Source organism: Eurypyga helias, unplaced genomic scaffold (genome assembly GCF_000690775.1).
Source record: "Eurypyga helias isolate BGI_N326 unplaced genomic scaffold, ASM69077v1 scaffold15901, whole genome shotgun sequence".
Classification (NCBI taxonomy): domain Eukaryota; kingdom Metazoa; phylum Chordata; class Aves; order Eurypygiformes; family Eurypygidae; genus Eurypyga; species Eurypyga helias.
Genome location: NW_010232935.1, coordinates 13150 through 26173, shown reverse-complemented (window position 1 = coordinate 26173; position 13024 = coordinate 13150). Strand labels below are relative to the sequence as shown.

The following is a 13024-nucleotide window of genomic DNA, read 5'->3' as shown; positions in this document are numbered from 1 at the left end:
AAATCCCTTTGAAATATAGGTCAGCCAGTCTAAACAAGAATTCCTATTAAAATGTTAGTTAAGTTCCTCTTATACTTCATTTACTTATGAGAAATATTTCCAGGAAAAAAAGCCTGACTGAGACTAGTCTGTCCTGCAGGATATCCTAGCCGGGTGCTGAAAATACATAGCTGTGGCATTATAATTTTTTCCTGTACTCTGTGGCACTGTCCACTTTCTTTCCTTTCCATATGGCATTTCCAGAAGCATTTCACAGTCACAGTTCAGGTGACTGTCTATATGCACGTTCCACTCTTGTTACAAGAGTGGAAAGGTTTCCTGGCCAGGAATTACCTACATTGTGAATGGGCACCTGCTGATTCCTTTGGCTTTGTAGCTGCAAGATGAAGTCTGGAGGTTGGCAGCTTGGCTTCAGTTCCTCCCAGCTGTCCCTAGCTCAGCACTGATTTTTGTACTCTTGGATTTTGATGCCAGAAACCTTCCATTTCTAATTTTAGAGTTCTTGGTGGGTTTTATGTGTGTGTTAATTCATAGTTTTTTGTAATTATTTCTGTTGTCTATTGGCAATTTCCTTAGGGGAGGCAGGGGGAAATACCCTACCTTGGACCAGAACAGGTTCTTTGAGAGAATGGTTTTTATGATAGAGCCTTGCCCAGTACTTGTGATTGTCTCGAAGTATGACTCCTCAGGAAATAGTCAGTTCTACTTCACCTTCAAGGATAAGGATTCCAAAACCCTTATTTTTTTTCAGTTTGTTGAGTTGTACTGCCATGTGTGTAATAGCCTTCAATATACCCACGCTTTGTCCAGGGAGGGCAAGAAATACCCTTCAGATATGATGAGCGGGCTTTCAAGGGCAGACTGCCTACACTTAGTCAAGAAGGAAATGTCCCATGCTGCTCATTCAGCAAGAGTTTGTGGTGCTTCGCTAATTTTACATGCACTAGTGTACGGACAGTGTGGTACCGAGAGGATGTGGCATTGCAGAGCGTCTTCCCTTAAGCTATTAAGGGCCTTGCTCTGTTACTGTCAAAATACAGGATGCTAACCTCTTTGGAGCCTTTACTAGTACTGTCTGCTTTGTTTGCATCAACCTGTTCACAGATCCGTGTGGAGTTAAACACTTCAATACTGCTGACCCCCGCAGTGGCACTAGCAAGGTTCACAGCCGTAGCAGAAATCCTGATCTCAGTGTTACCACCTGAGTTTTCATCACTACTTGGGCATCCGATGTGTAGACCTGTCTCTTTGTTTCTTCTGTTCAAAGCACCAAATTTAGAACAAAACTTGCATCTACACAGTTTCAACATTTATTTTTCTTTCTTTATGAATTGAGCATTGTTGAGGCAAGATTTTTTTTTAACATCAGTCAGTTTTGTCAAACAATAAGTTGGTCTTTGTTCATACGAAATCTTAATTTCCAATGTGAGCAAGATAAACAAGCCCTCGTTTGTTTGATAGAGAATAATGAGCTGCTATTGCAGATTGAATGTTTGCATGTTCTGACAGTCCTGATTTGTAGATTAACTTCTCTCACTCATTCATGTGTTTTGTTTCTTTTTTTTTCTTGACCATGAATGAACAGCACAAAATGTTCTGAAGTGTTCAAGTAATAGAAATAGCCTTGGTCACTTTATACGGGTCAAAAAATTGACTTCTGTGGTTAAGGCTGAGAGAATTGGGCTTGTTCAGCCTGGAGAGGAGAAGGCTCCGGGGAGACCTTATAGCACCTTCCGGTGCCTGAAGGGGCTACAAGGAAGCTGGGGGGGGGCTTTTTACAATGGCCTGGAGTGACAGGACAAGGGGTAATGGGTTTAAACTGAAAGCGGGGAGGTTTAGATTGAACATCAGGAAGAAATTCTTCACTGGGAGGGTGGTGAGGCACTGGAACAGGTTGCCTAGAGAAGCTGTGGATGCCCCATCCCTGGCAGTGTTCAAGGCCAGGCTGGATGAGGCTTGGAGCAACCTGGTCTAGTGGAAGGTGTCCCTGCCCATGGCAGGGGGGGTGGAACTAGATGGTCTTTGAGGTTCCTTCCAACCCAAACCAATCTGTGATTCTATGATTTCTTGTTCATTGTGCACAAAATAAGGGGTTTCTTTAATCTCTTTCCTCTGCAGGAATGATATTTTTGTGTTCCTGTTAAGCACAAGAGCTGGAGGTTTGGGCATTAACCTTACAGCTGCAGATACGGTAGGTGAAGTCTGGTAAAGTAATAGAGAATAAAAAAGCAGCTTACGGATGTTTAGTTTTCAGTATAAATATTTCTTTGCTTTTCCTGCGTCATACGCCTCTAAACATTCTTTTTCCCAAGCTGCTCATCTCCTGCCTCCCAGCCTCGCAATCTGTGTAGGAAAATTGGTCTTTGTGTGAAGTTGGCACTCTCTTAGCCATGCTGATCAATATTTTTAGTACTGCCATTCACATAATGAAATTGCATAACCTGGTTTACTTTGCTCATATTTACAATATAGTATTATCTTGATGATAAAGTTGTAGAATATTTGACACTTGATTTTTGGTTGCAGTTGGAAATACCTTCCTTCTCCCCACATACTTCAGTACCGGAGTCTAGAAGGGAGTTGGGTGGGTGAAGGCCACATGAAACAAGTACTTTGTTTCATGTGTGACTCTCTGCTCTTAAGGTTCAGCCGCAAAGGAGTCAGCACTAACAGGAGTTGGTGACCCTTTTTCGTGCACAGCAGAATGAAGCAATGCCTCTAAAAGTAGTGTCATTTGTAGTCGAGTACCTGCTAATCAGGAAGGATACATTTCTTCCCCCCTACTCACTGTAAAGAGTAAAGGCATACTGATTTGGGTGAATTGCAAGGATTTGCGCTCTGGGGCCACTGCCACTAATCACTAGGGAAGGAATACTGGCTTACACGAACCATTCATCTCTTCAGGAACAGCTGTGCCTGTGCTTCTAACCCAATACCGTGTGTGCATGCAGATTTGCCCCCAAGAGAGACTGGAGTCCTTAGCCACACAAAATCAAAGATCTCCGAATCAAAAATACTACATAATTCTTTTCTTTAAATACTTTATATCTTGCTGTCACTTAGCAGAAATGGGAAGAAAGCAAATATCTGTAGGATTTTCAGGGCTGAAATATTCTCTTGTTTGAAGTTGCTTCAACAGAGGAAATAAACAGGTGGAAGCACAGGCATGCTCCTGCAGGCTCCTTGCATGAGCATTTTTAATTCTGTGCTTTTGAAACTTTCTAAATGCTTTTAATTTGCCATCAATTTTTTTTTGGTTGGTTGGTTTGGTTTTGGGGTTTTTGGGGGGGGGTTTTTTATGCTTACTGTGCATAAAGTACTGTTGGAATGATAGGGCAATGTGAATATAATGTGGCATTTCAGGTTTTTTATAGTAAAAGCACTAGAAGTGTTAGGCTAGACTAGACTTCACCCAGGTTTGAAAGAAAAAAAAATTGGAGTATTACTTTTCATGTAAAATTCTAATTTGATGGGCTTTTCTTTTTAAGGTAAGTAACACTAAAATGGATTCATGATGTGATTTAATGCGGTGATAAACTTAGGAATTCTGTGCCTCCGAAGCAGATTTGTTGAATTAGATATTAAAGACATTCTGTGGAAGTTAAAACTTGCAGTGACAATTAGTCAGAATTCATAGAAATCGCAATGGGAAAGACTTCATAGGGACTGGGCAAAGCTAGGTTAATACAGCCTGCTGCAGTGGGGCAGTAATTCTGTGGGATGTATAGTAGAACTTCTCTTTGGATCAGTATATTGGGGTTTTGTTTGTTTAATCAGCAGGTGCTCTAACTGTATGGGTTTATTTAATCCTTTCTGTTCTGATGTTCTTTTGCAGGTAATTTTCTATGACAGTGACTGGAACCCAACAGTAGACCAGCAAGCCATGGACCGGGCACATAGGCTGGGTCAAACAAAACAAGTCACTGTGTACCGGTTGATATGTAAAGGCACCATTGAGGAGCGCATCCTACAAAGGGCTAAGGAAAAGAGTGAGGTAGGAATAAAGAAATAAAGAAACAGAAAAAAATAACTGCAGGGAGGCACAAGAGTAGCCAAAAGTTCAAATAAACAAATCTGTGTTTCTAACAGCAGCATTACAGCCACATTATATGAACTAGGAAGAGGCTAATTATTTACACTATGACTTCATGAAAACTATTTCTTATGATGCAATGAAACTTCTCAGGCTTCCTTAAGACTAGAGCTTCTGTCTTGCTGTGCCCGGGCTACTGATTCCTCTGACGTAACAGTGTTACACCACAGCTGATTTGCTTTTTTTCTAAAGAAATTTGGAAGGTAATCAAGTGAAAATTACTTGTGGTGTGAGGAAGATCTCAGTGTCTCAGTCATTGAAACTGGCTACTGCTAAAACTTGTTGCCTTTTGCCAAGTTACAACTCTTCTTCATTAGGTTTTGGGTTGGTTTGTTTTTTTAATATAGTTGCATTAATAGAGGTTGAGTGAATGGCTTAAACGGAAGATACAGACTCAATATGGACAATGTGATGTCCATAATGCTTGGTGCAGATTACTTGAAAAATTGGACTGGTAATTCCTATCTGACCAGGAGTATAGCTGCATTTTTTTTCTTTTTGTTCAGCAGTACATTAATACTATTATCATTTGTTGTTTATTACATGGTACTTTAGAAGTGCAACTTGGCCCAAGGAATGGAAATTTTTTGCTTTCTAGCTTGGTTGTCTCTCATATTTTACGCTCTTAATTAATTATGCTCCTGAAAAATCTTCCCTGAAATTTTGCTGCTAAGTTTGGTATGATAGAGAAGTTGAGTCAATTCTGACTTACACAGATGCACTGGCATCTTTTTTTGGCTGGCTTTCAGTGAAGGGTAATGGGAATGGTTCATGGCTGCTTTGAGTGATTTTTTTCCTGTTATTCTCTGTTGGGTTTTTTCCCTTCTAGATCCAACGAATGGTGATTTCGGGTGGCAATTTCAAACCTGACACCTTGAAGCCTAAAGAGGTGGTCAGCCTTCTGCTGGATGATGAGGAACTAGAAAAGAAATGTATGTGAAATTTGTGTTGCAGCATTTTCCCCATCTTCCCCTTCATTAGCTTATGAAATCTGTGTTTTTATCTCTACAAACACATGTGTTGCTGATAACAGCTTCTGTTTCCTGGCTCTTTGTGTATTGCCAACTCTTGTTCGTGCAAGCTTGTTTCATATCACTGGTGAGCTGAAGGATGAAGTTGTGCAAGAGAGACATAATGATGTGATGAAGTTTTTATTGGCACGCATTCAGGATCGTTATGTTGTTCCTGAATGACAGAGCTTTTGACAAGAATTACGTAGGTCATAACAAGAAAAGTATTAGTAAAAATGCTGTATTTCATCATCCTTTTGAAGCTATACTAGAGGTATATGCTTTTCTGTTGCTGGAAAAAATAATTTCACTGTAAGACTTGTTAGTAATTTGAATACAAATAATTTTAATACAGTGGTATTTTCAATGTGTTTTAGTTTTAACACAGCTGACATCTTTTCACAGTTCTGTTAGAACTAGAATTTCTTTTTAAGATTCACAAAAGGATGTGAAATACCTTTCCAGTGGTGATCACTTTGTATTTCTTTTCCGACAGTGCGTCAGCGTCAAGAAGAGAAGCGACAGCAAGAAGAAACAAATCGTGTGAAGGAACGTAAACGTAAAAGGGAAAAATATGCTGAAAAGGTACTTTGGTGCAAAGAGGTTGTCTGGGTCAGTGATAGAGCCAGAAATGCTTCAGGCTCACTGTTATGTGGTGTGGAAACGTTTTATGCAGAGGCAGTCTAATGAGTAAAGCTTTCTTCCCACTACCATTGGATGACTCCCAGAGAAGCTGTGGATGCCCCATCCCTGGAAGTGTTCAAGGCCAGGCTGGATGAGGCTTTGAGCAACCTGGTCTAGTGGAAGGTGTCCCTCCCTGCCCATGGCAGGGGGGTTGGAACTAGATGGTGCTTAAGGTCCCTTCCAACCCAAACCATTCTGTGATTCTGTATCGATCTGTGGCTCTTCCTTACACAGCAAAGGGATATTATAAAATCCCTAACACTGGGTTAGCTGTATTTGAATGTCATTAGCAACTTAAAAAATGAGGAAGTGCTGCATACCCAAACCACACTGTCGATCACTGTAGTCTGTAGACTATCGGTGACCATTTGAGGACTCAGGCTCGAAAAAAACAGAATGACCAACTGATCACTCTGTGGTGTACAGAATCAAGATTTTGTTCTGCCAGGACAAAAAGGGAATGTAAATGAAGCACCATACACAGATAAAACCCATACAGCTATTTGGCTTCTGTTGAATAAGGAAAGATCAGTTTGTTTAAAAAATATTATTAAAATTAGTTTTTGAAAATTCTGAAGTTTTGAGACAGGCTTGGCATTAATTGATTTGAATTTTCTGTAATGGTAAAGAATTTCAAGCTGACTCCAAAAGGCAATGGAAATCAAAGTAATTCTGTACGAGTAATTCTCCATCATTCCAGCTATTTTAGGAAGAAAAGCAAACTGAGCCCTACTTAAATCTAAGGAAGGACCCTTTAAGGGATCTGTTACTGTGTTCACTAGAAACTTGCTTGGGGAAATTTTGGACATGACATTCATTGAGTTAGAATACTGCATTAAATGTTGAGATTTTGGATTGCTTATTCTTTCTTCTGTTGTACCATCTTTTTCATTCCTAGTATTGTTTTATTTATTTCAGAAGAAGAAGGAAGATGAATTGGATGGGAAAAGAAAGAAAGAAGGCATGAACCTTGTGATCCCATTTGTTCCCTCAGCTGATAACTCCAACCTGTCTGCTGATGGGGATGACTCCTTCATTAGTGTAGACTCTGCCATGCCCAGCCCTTTCAGTGAGGTAAGACTCACTGCTGCTGTTTCAGTTGTGGTCTTGTAACTTGTTGGATTCTTTCTTTCATTTATTTTAGCTACTATAGAACTTCGAGTATGTGGGGAAGTGATGTGTCTTAAAGGTGAACAATGGAAATGAAAGTAATTTGTTGAAAACATTACAGCTGATAATAAGCTGCCTTACAGCTCCTTATTTGACATTCCATTACTTCTCTTTTCATTCACTACCTCCCTTTTCTTACAGCGAGTTCATGCCCTGACTCTCTTCCGTTTCAGCCCCTGAAATTTTTCAATTCCTGCTTGCAGTCCCACTTACTTTCTTCCTACTTTCTTCTCCCTCTTTCCTGTCTTTGTCATGCTCACATTTATAACCATGTGCCTTCTTCCATACCAATACCTTCCATGGAAAGAAAGTTTCTTTCTGCTCCTGAACCAAACAGTATCCCTCCTCCTTGGTGTTCAGTTTCTTTGCAAGTACTCCTCGCTAGTCTCATCTGTGTCTCCTTCTCTGCTTCCTTCCTTGTTTCTGTTTCTGAATTAATGTGTTTTTTTCGTTTGGAGTTTAAATGGTAAGTTCTCAGGTTCATGCATCATTTTGCTTCATCTGTTTGTAAAGAACTGCAACCTGGTTTTGGCAGCAAATACATCTTGTTCTGTACCCTGTTGATTAAGATTCCTAGGTCATATTGTTCCCTTATTGACCAAGATTTTTATTAGCAGTTGTACTAGGTTAAGAATCCTGTTGTCTTCTCTCTTGCAGTTGAAGATGCACAGATGGACAGCAGTTTTCTTAAACCTCTGCTGAGTCCATTAGTCTCCTGCTTCGTAACTTTCCGTGTATTTTCTTGAGTTGAAATCAAGTAGCTCCTGGAGGTCTTTACTGCTGCTCAGCATGTAAATAGAGGTGGTGGCGTTATCAGGCGGGTTATGTATCGTGCTGCTAGTCTGACATAGAGAAAATTAGAAAGGACAGAACAAGTACCCATTAATTACTTGTGATTATATGTCTTTTAAAGGTCTTAATATTTTTGTACCCTTCCCTTTCCCAACCTGAGAAGCTAACGGCTTTGTTCTCTGTCACGTTCAGATATCCATCAACAGTGAATTACATATGGGCTCTATCCCTCCCGATGAGAGCAGTAGTGATATGCTTGTGATTGTGGATGATCCAGCATCTTCAGCACCTCAGTCAAGGGCAACAAACTCCCCTGCGTCCATTACTGGCTCAGTTTCGGATACCATGAATGGTCAGTACTCCTGCCCTGAAAGTTTTGTCCTTTGTTCCTGTGTTACAGAGGGCTCTCCTTCCATGATGTGCTTGTTACCAAGTTACAGACAACCACAAAACTATTAATGTCTAAGCTTTTCCTTGAATTTGCTGTGGTGCTAATAATCAGTTCTCTATTTCCAGTGGGTGACTGGGGCAAGTCTAACTTTAAATAATGGAAAATGGCTTTAAGTACCATAGTTTTCTACACTGAAATAAGTAGAGCCGTAGTTCTTGATGAGTTTCTTTAGAGATAGCAGATGGAAGAAACTTCCTATCTTATCTTCAAATAAGGAAATGCTTCATCCTGAAGTACAACCCAGAATCCTCCACCTATTTGTGGATTGGATTCATAATAATGATGACAAGTAGTTGGAGTTAATAAGATGTGGTTAATCGAGAGTGAAGTTTTTTATACAGGATTTCTTTTCATGGGATCACTGCTTGCTAACAGTGTCCCTGTTGTGAAAAGAAAAGTATCAGTTAATAGGAGCAGCATTGATGGAAATGGTTGGGAGTTATGATGCTGAATTCATTTGAGAGTCATACTGAAATACTATAGCAGTTGTTGTTTTGACATTCTTTTTTGTTAAGGAGTGTCAATGCAAGATGCACCTCTCACTAGCAGAGGCCAGTCAGGTCGAAGCCGGGGTCGTCCGAAAGGTTCCGGCAGTGGATCAAAAGGCGGCACTGGGAAAGGCAGAAGCCGGAAATCGATAGCGGGAAGTGCGGCTGCAATGGCAGGTGCCAAAGCCGGGGCAGCGGCAGCCTCTGCAGCGGCGTACGCAGCGTACGGGTACAATGTCTCTAAAGGTATGTGGGGAAGGGGAGGCAGCAGACTACCCAGCGCAGAACCAGCCACATGAGTTTGGATGACTGTTGTTTACAGCCTGTCAAAAAATAGATTACATGTATTGTTGGTATTGTTTGTCCAATATATTCTGAGAGCCAGGCAGTACACAATGTGACATGGTAATGGTGTGAGAGGATAGCCAATTTCACCAGAGGTGATGCTGAGGGGCTAAGCCTGCAGAAGTTTCATCTGCCCTTTGAATTACCTCATACCAAATATTTTTCCTGGTTTTTCATTTTGATGTTCAGACAAATTGGGTAGTGTTGTTTGTCCCATGGGTGTGCCTGTGGCTTTACTGCATTGCTGTCACATTGAAGTTAACTGCATCAGGTTCCAAAATCTGCTAAACTGATGGTGATGGAGCCTCAACTTTATACCAGCAGAAGGTGTCCCACGGTACAACTGCAAGATGTTTTATATCTTAAGGACATCCCTCTTCATTAAACTCATAAATCATGAATACTGGTTGGCCTGAGGAATGTTAGTATATTGTTTGTTGTTGAAGAGCCACAAGTGGAATAATATGCTCACATGGAATTTGATTCTCTTTTCCATTGCTAGGCATGTCTGCAAGTAGCCCTCTACAAACAGCAATTATTCGGCCTTCTGGACTAGCAGATTTTGGACCTTCAAGCGCCTCTTCTCCCTTGAGCTCCTCTTTGAGCAAAGGAAACAGTGTTTGTGGGACCCCAAAAAGCTTAAACCTGACCAGCAGTCTCATATCAGAAACTCCAATTCGGAAACAAAGCAAAGGTGCCCACACCTCAGGTGGTCGGTAGTAATTTTGAACCCCCAAAGCTTGTCTGAACTGCGTTGGCTTTCAGAATAGACCACCCTGCCAGTTGAAGGCACGCAAACGGATGCCTTGCTGCTGTCCAGCACGTGTGTGAAAAGAAAATCAAAGCACAATGGGAGGGGGTGGTTTATGTGAGCACTTTGATTATGTGTATTCCAAAAAAAAAAACCCAACCCTATATGTGCAGACACTGCGTGAAGGAGGGGAGGGAGTCTGGGGTAACTGGGAGAGTGCCGGCTTTGTCAGTGCGTCTGACAAAGATGCCTGGGAAAGCATCCAGCTACTCCATGCAACATCCTGCAGCTGTGTGTGCTTGAAGTCACACCAATATACTTTCTATCTTGTAGCTTGAGGTGGAACCCAGCATTAGTTTTATCCTACGAAATCCGTATCTGAACCCCAGGAGTATCCTGTAGAGTCAGAGAACATTTCTGTACCGGCAGCAGGTCGGGGATAATTGGGGGCGAAGCTGAAGGTGTTGTGTGATGAGAAAAAAATCTTGGATTCGTCTAGTGTGGGCCTCTGGGTTCTTTCAAGTTTTGAAATGCAAAGGAAGGTGTCCTGGGTGGTTTCCAGGGAATGGACTCTTTCCAGCACTGTCAGGAACAGGGTCAGAGCCACGGTGTAGGTGCTGGCCCGCCGTGAGAGCAGCAGCACTGCCTCTGCTCCAGGCAGTGGAAGAAACCACCAGCCAGTGGTTTGGTTTGCATTTCAGAGTTCTCATCAGCACAAACACTCGCTGTGTTCAGAATGATGTCTCTCACTTCTGAGGTGTGCAGAACTCATAAAAGCTTAGAAACAAAATAAGGCTCTGCTTACACAAATCTCAAGAAACGGGAAAGCTGAAGAGCCGAGGAGGAGTTTGCTGCTGCCCCTCTCCCCGTGCCATAGCAGAGCACGGCTCTGCAGCTTGTGGTGCTGCGAGGGGAGCAACGGAAAACAGTCCTGAGAGAGAGGGAACTGTGCCATTCCCCCTTCCAGCCAAATCCTGGGAAAACATTGTCTTGTATCCCGGCCATCCATTGACTGTTCTTCCAGTGTGTTGTCCCTTCATCTCCGTATCATCATGCGGACTCGCTTGGTTGAGTTCGCTGCCGTGTGCCGGTGCCAGCGGCCGTGTCCCGTGAGGCTGACAGAAGGCAGCGCTGCCAGTGCCCATCTGTGTTCTCATTCTCTGGTTGCTCCTTCCCTGTTCCCAATGCACAATCCCTACCCCGTAGCCCCTTGCTTTGCTGTAAGCAGTCTGCATTGCACTGAGATTTAGCTGTGGGCGGTTCTTCTGTCTGACACATTGAGTTAGGTGGTTCTGCCGGGGCACTTTCATCCCTTGAGAAAGAAGCAAGCTGAGTTGCAGGTCTGGGCTGTGACAGTGGAAAATGACTTTTTTTTATTATTGTAATTTTTTTTCCAACCCCAAATCCTTTGCCTGGCGTCCTACAGTGTGGAGCGAGTGCTTCCTGTTGGCTCTGCCTCTAATTTGCACACCTGAAAATAGCAGAACTGAGCTTAGATAGGTTGATTTTTAAACAGAGTTGCAGGGGATAACTGAGGAGGACGTGGTGTTTGATTAACGCCTGATGACTTCTCCCTTCCCCTCCTGTTCACGTGTATTATATAAAATTTAGAGGGAATCAGACAAATGCCAAGCCTTTTTTTCTCTTTGAATGTGTTGTCTATTTTTATAACTGAACTTGTACATATGTATAAAGAGAGACACATCTTTCTTTTACTAACTGGAGAAGAAAATCTTAAATAAAATGGAGTGAGATAATTTTATGGAAATCAGCGTCTTTGTGGTTCTTATGCACGTAGTTACCTGAATGAGAGGATTAGGGATGGTGCACATCTGGAAATGCATCTAGAGACGCCTGCTGCTCGCTGTACCGCTGTGGAGCGTCTGCGCTGCTCGGAGGATCACCTTTGTACCGTCATTCCATTACAACTGCACACTTAGCGTGTGTAAGCATTCACCTGGTAACCTGCTCCGGGGTAAGTACGCGGCGGATCACGGGAAGAAGGTGGAATATGTGTGATGACGTAGTAGTGAGCGATGATGGTCAACTTCAATACCGTTGAACATTTTGGGGCATCATTCTGTACAGTTATTCTTTTCTTTTCCTTTTTATTTTTTTTTTTTCAGTGCAAGTTGAAAGCACTGTTTTTCTGTGCGCTCTTGACTTGCCAAACTGTGGGACAGTGGTGTCATTTGGTGTAATCCAAAGTGGAGAGACAACAAATAACCTGTAACTTGAAAAGATTACCAAAATGTGATACGTACTGCTGCGTGCTATGCTTTCGGATGTTTAAATTACTGATGTTTTAAAAATTAATAATGCTAAAAGATATTTTTAAAGTCATTCAATCTTCAAAAGAAATGCCGAGCGACATCAGACGTTGTAACTGAAGTAGTGGTAGACTGTTTGCTTGCACAACTTGCCTCAGGCCAACACGTTCAAGGAGATCTAATGCAGCAGGACAGTAAATGCACTGCTAGATGATACCCAGTTCAGTTGCAATGTAACGAGTTGCATTCTTTGTATTATGCATCATAGAGGAACTGAGATTGCGTGATGTGTTACGCACAGGACTGGGAAGAGTTCGAGTGATGGCCGTTCTGATTTCTTGATTTGGGAAAGTAAGCAGTGTCAGAAAGCCTGATAATTTTTTTTTTTTTGGAGGGAGGTGGAATTAGTTTTGTGACCAACACTACGGGAAACACTTCGATGGAAGCGAGTAAAAGGGACAACCTTGGCGTTTCAGTCGGAGCATCTCTCCACTCTGCCTTGTGCGCTTGTCTTAGGGATTGATGGCAGAGAAGGTCACTTCAAGGATCGGGGTTTTTGCTAATGGCAGAAGCAGAATATTGAAGTAACTCTGTTTGGGATCTGAGCTGGAATGGTGAAACAGATGTCAGTATGTTTGGGGGCATGTTGGGAATACTGTGTATCCCTTGCGTTATTTGGTTATGGCGTTTCTATCTTCACTCACCAATTACTGCAAAACTGTTTCCTGATTAATCCTACTGTTGAAGACATTTAAAGGTGGTAATTTTCTTAGGTCATATAGGAAGTTAGGACTAAAAGGTGCTGCTGTGTCCCACCTTCGCACACGTCTTTGCAGTTCAGCCTACAAGGGATGTCCAATTCCACGGGGTCTCTGGAACACCTATTCTTCCCACTGGGCAACACATGGGCAACAAGCTCTTCCCAAGTGGTGACCAAATTAGCTCCTATCATTAAAGACCAGCAACTGTA

The 13024-nt window shown here is 42.1% G+C and overlaps 1 protein-coding gene across 1 annotated transcript in view; it reads left to right on the top strand.

Annotated features, from left to right (window-relative positions):
• INO80 (INO80 complex subunit) overlaps positions 1–11552 on the top strand; it is a gene marked incomplete at its 5' end in the record, with an annotated part of 46046 nt that extends 34494 nt beyond the window's left edge. Inside the window, 8 exons of the mRNA XM_010161577.1 lie at positions 2119–2191; positions 3836–3994; positions 4923–5025; positions 5600–5688; positions 6706–6861; positions 7942–8101; positions 8716–8934; positions 9536–11552. Of these exons, the coding sequence (XP_010159879.1) occupies positions 2119–2191; positions 3836–3994; positions 4923–5025; positions 5600–5688; positions 6706–6861; positions 7942–8101; positions 8716–8934; positions 9536–9753 (1177 nt within the window). The remainder of the gene's footprint in view (positions 1–2118; positions 2192–3835; positions 3995–4922; positions 5026–5599; positions 5689–6705; positions 6862–7941; positions 8102–8715; positions 8935–9535) is intronic.
• Positions 11553–13024: the final 1472 nt, after the last annotated feature.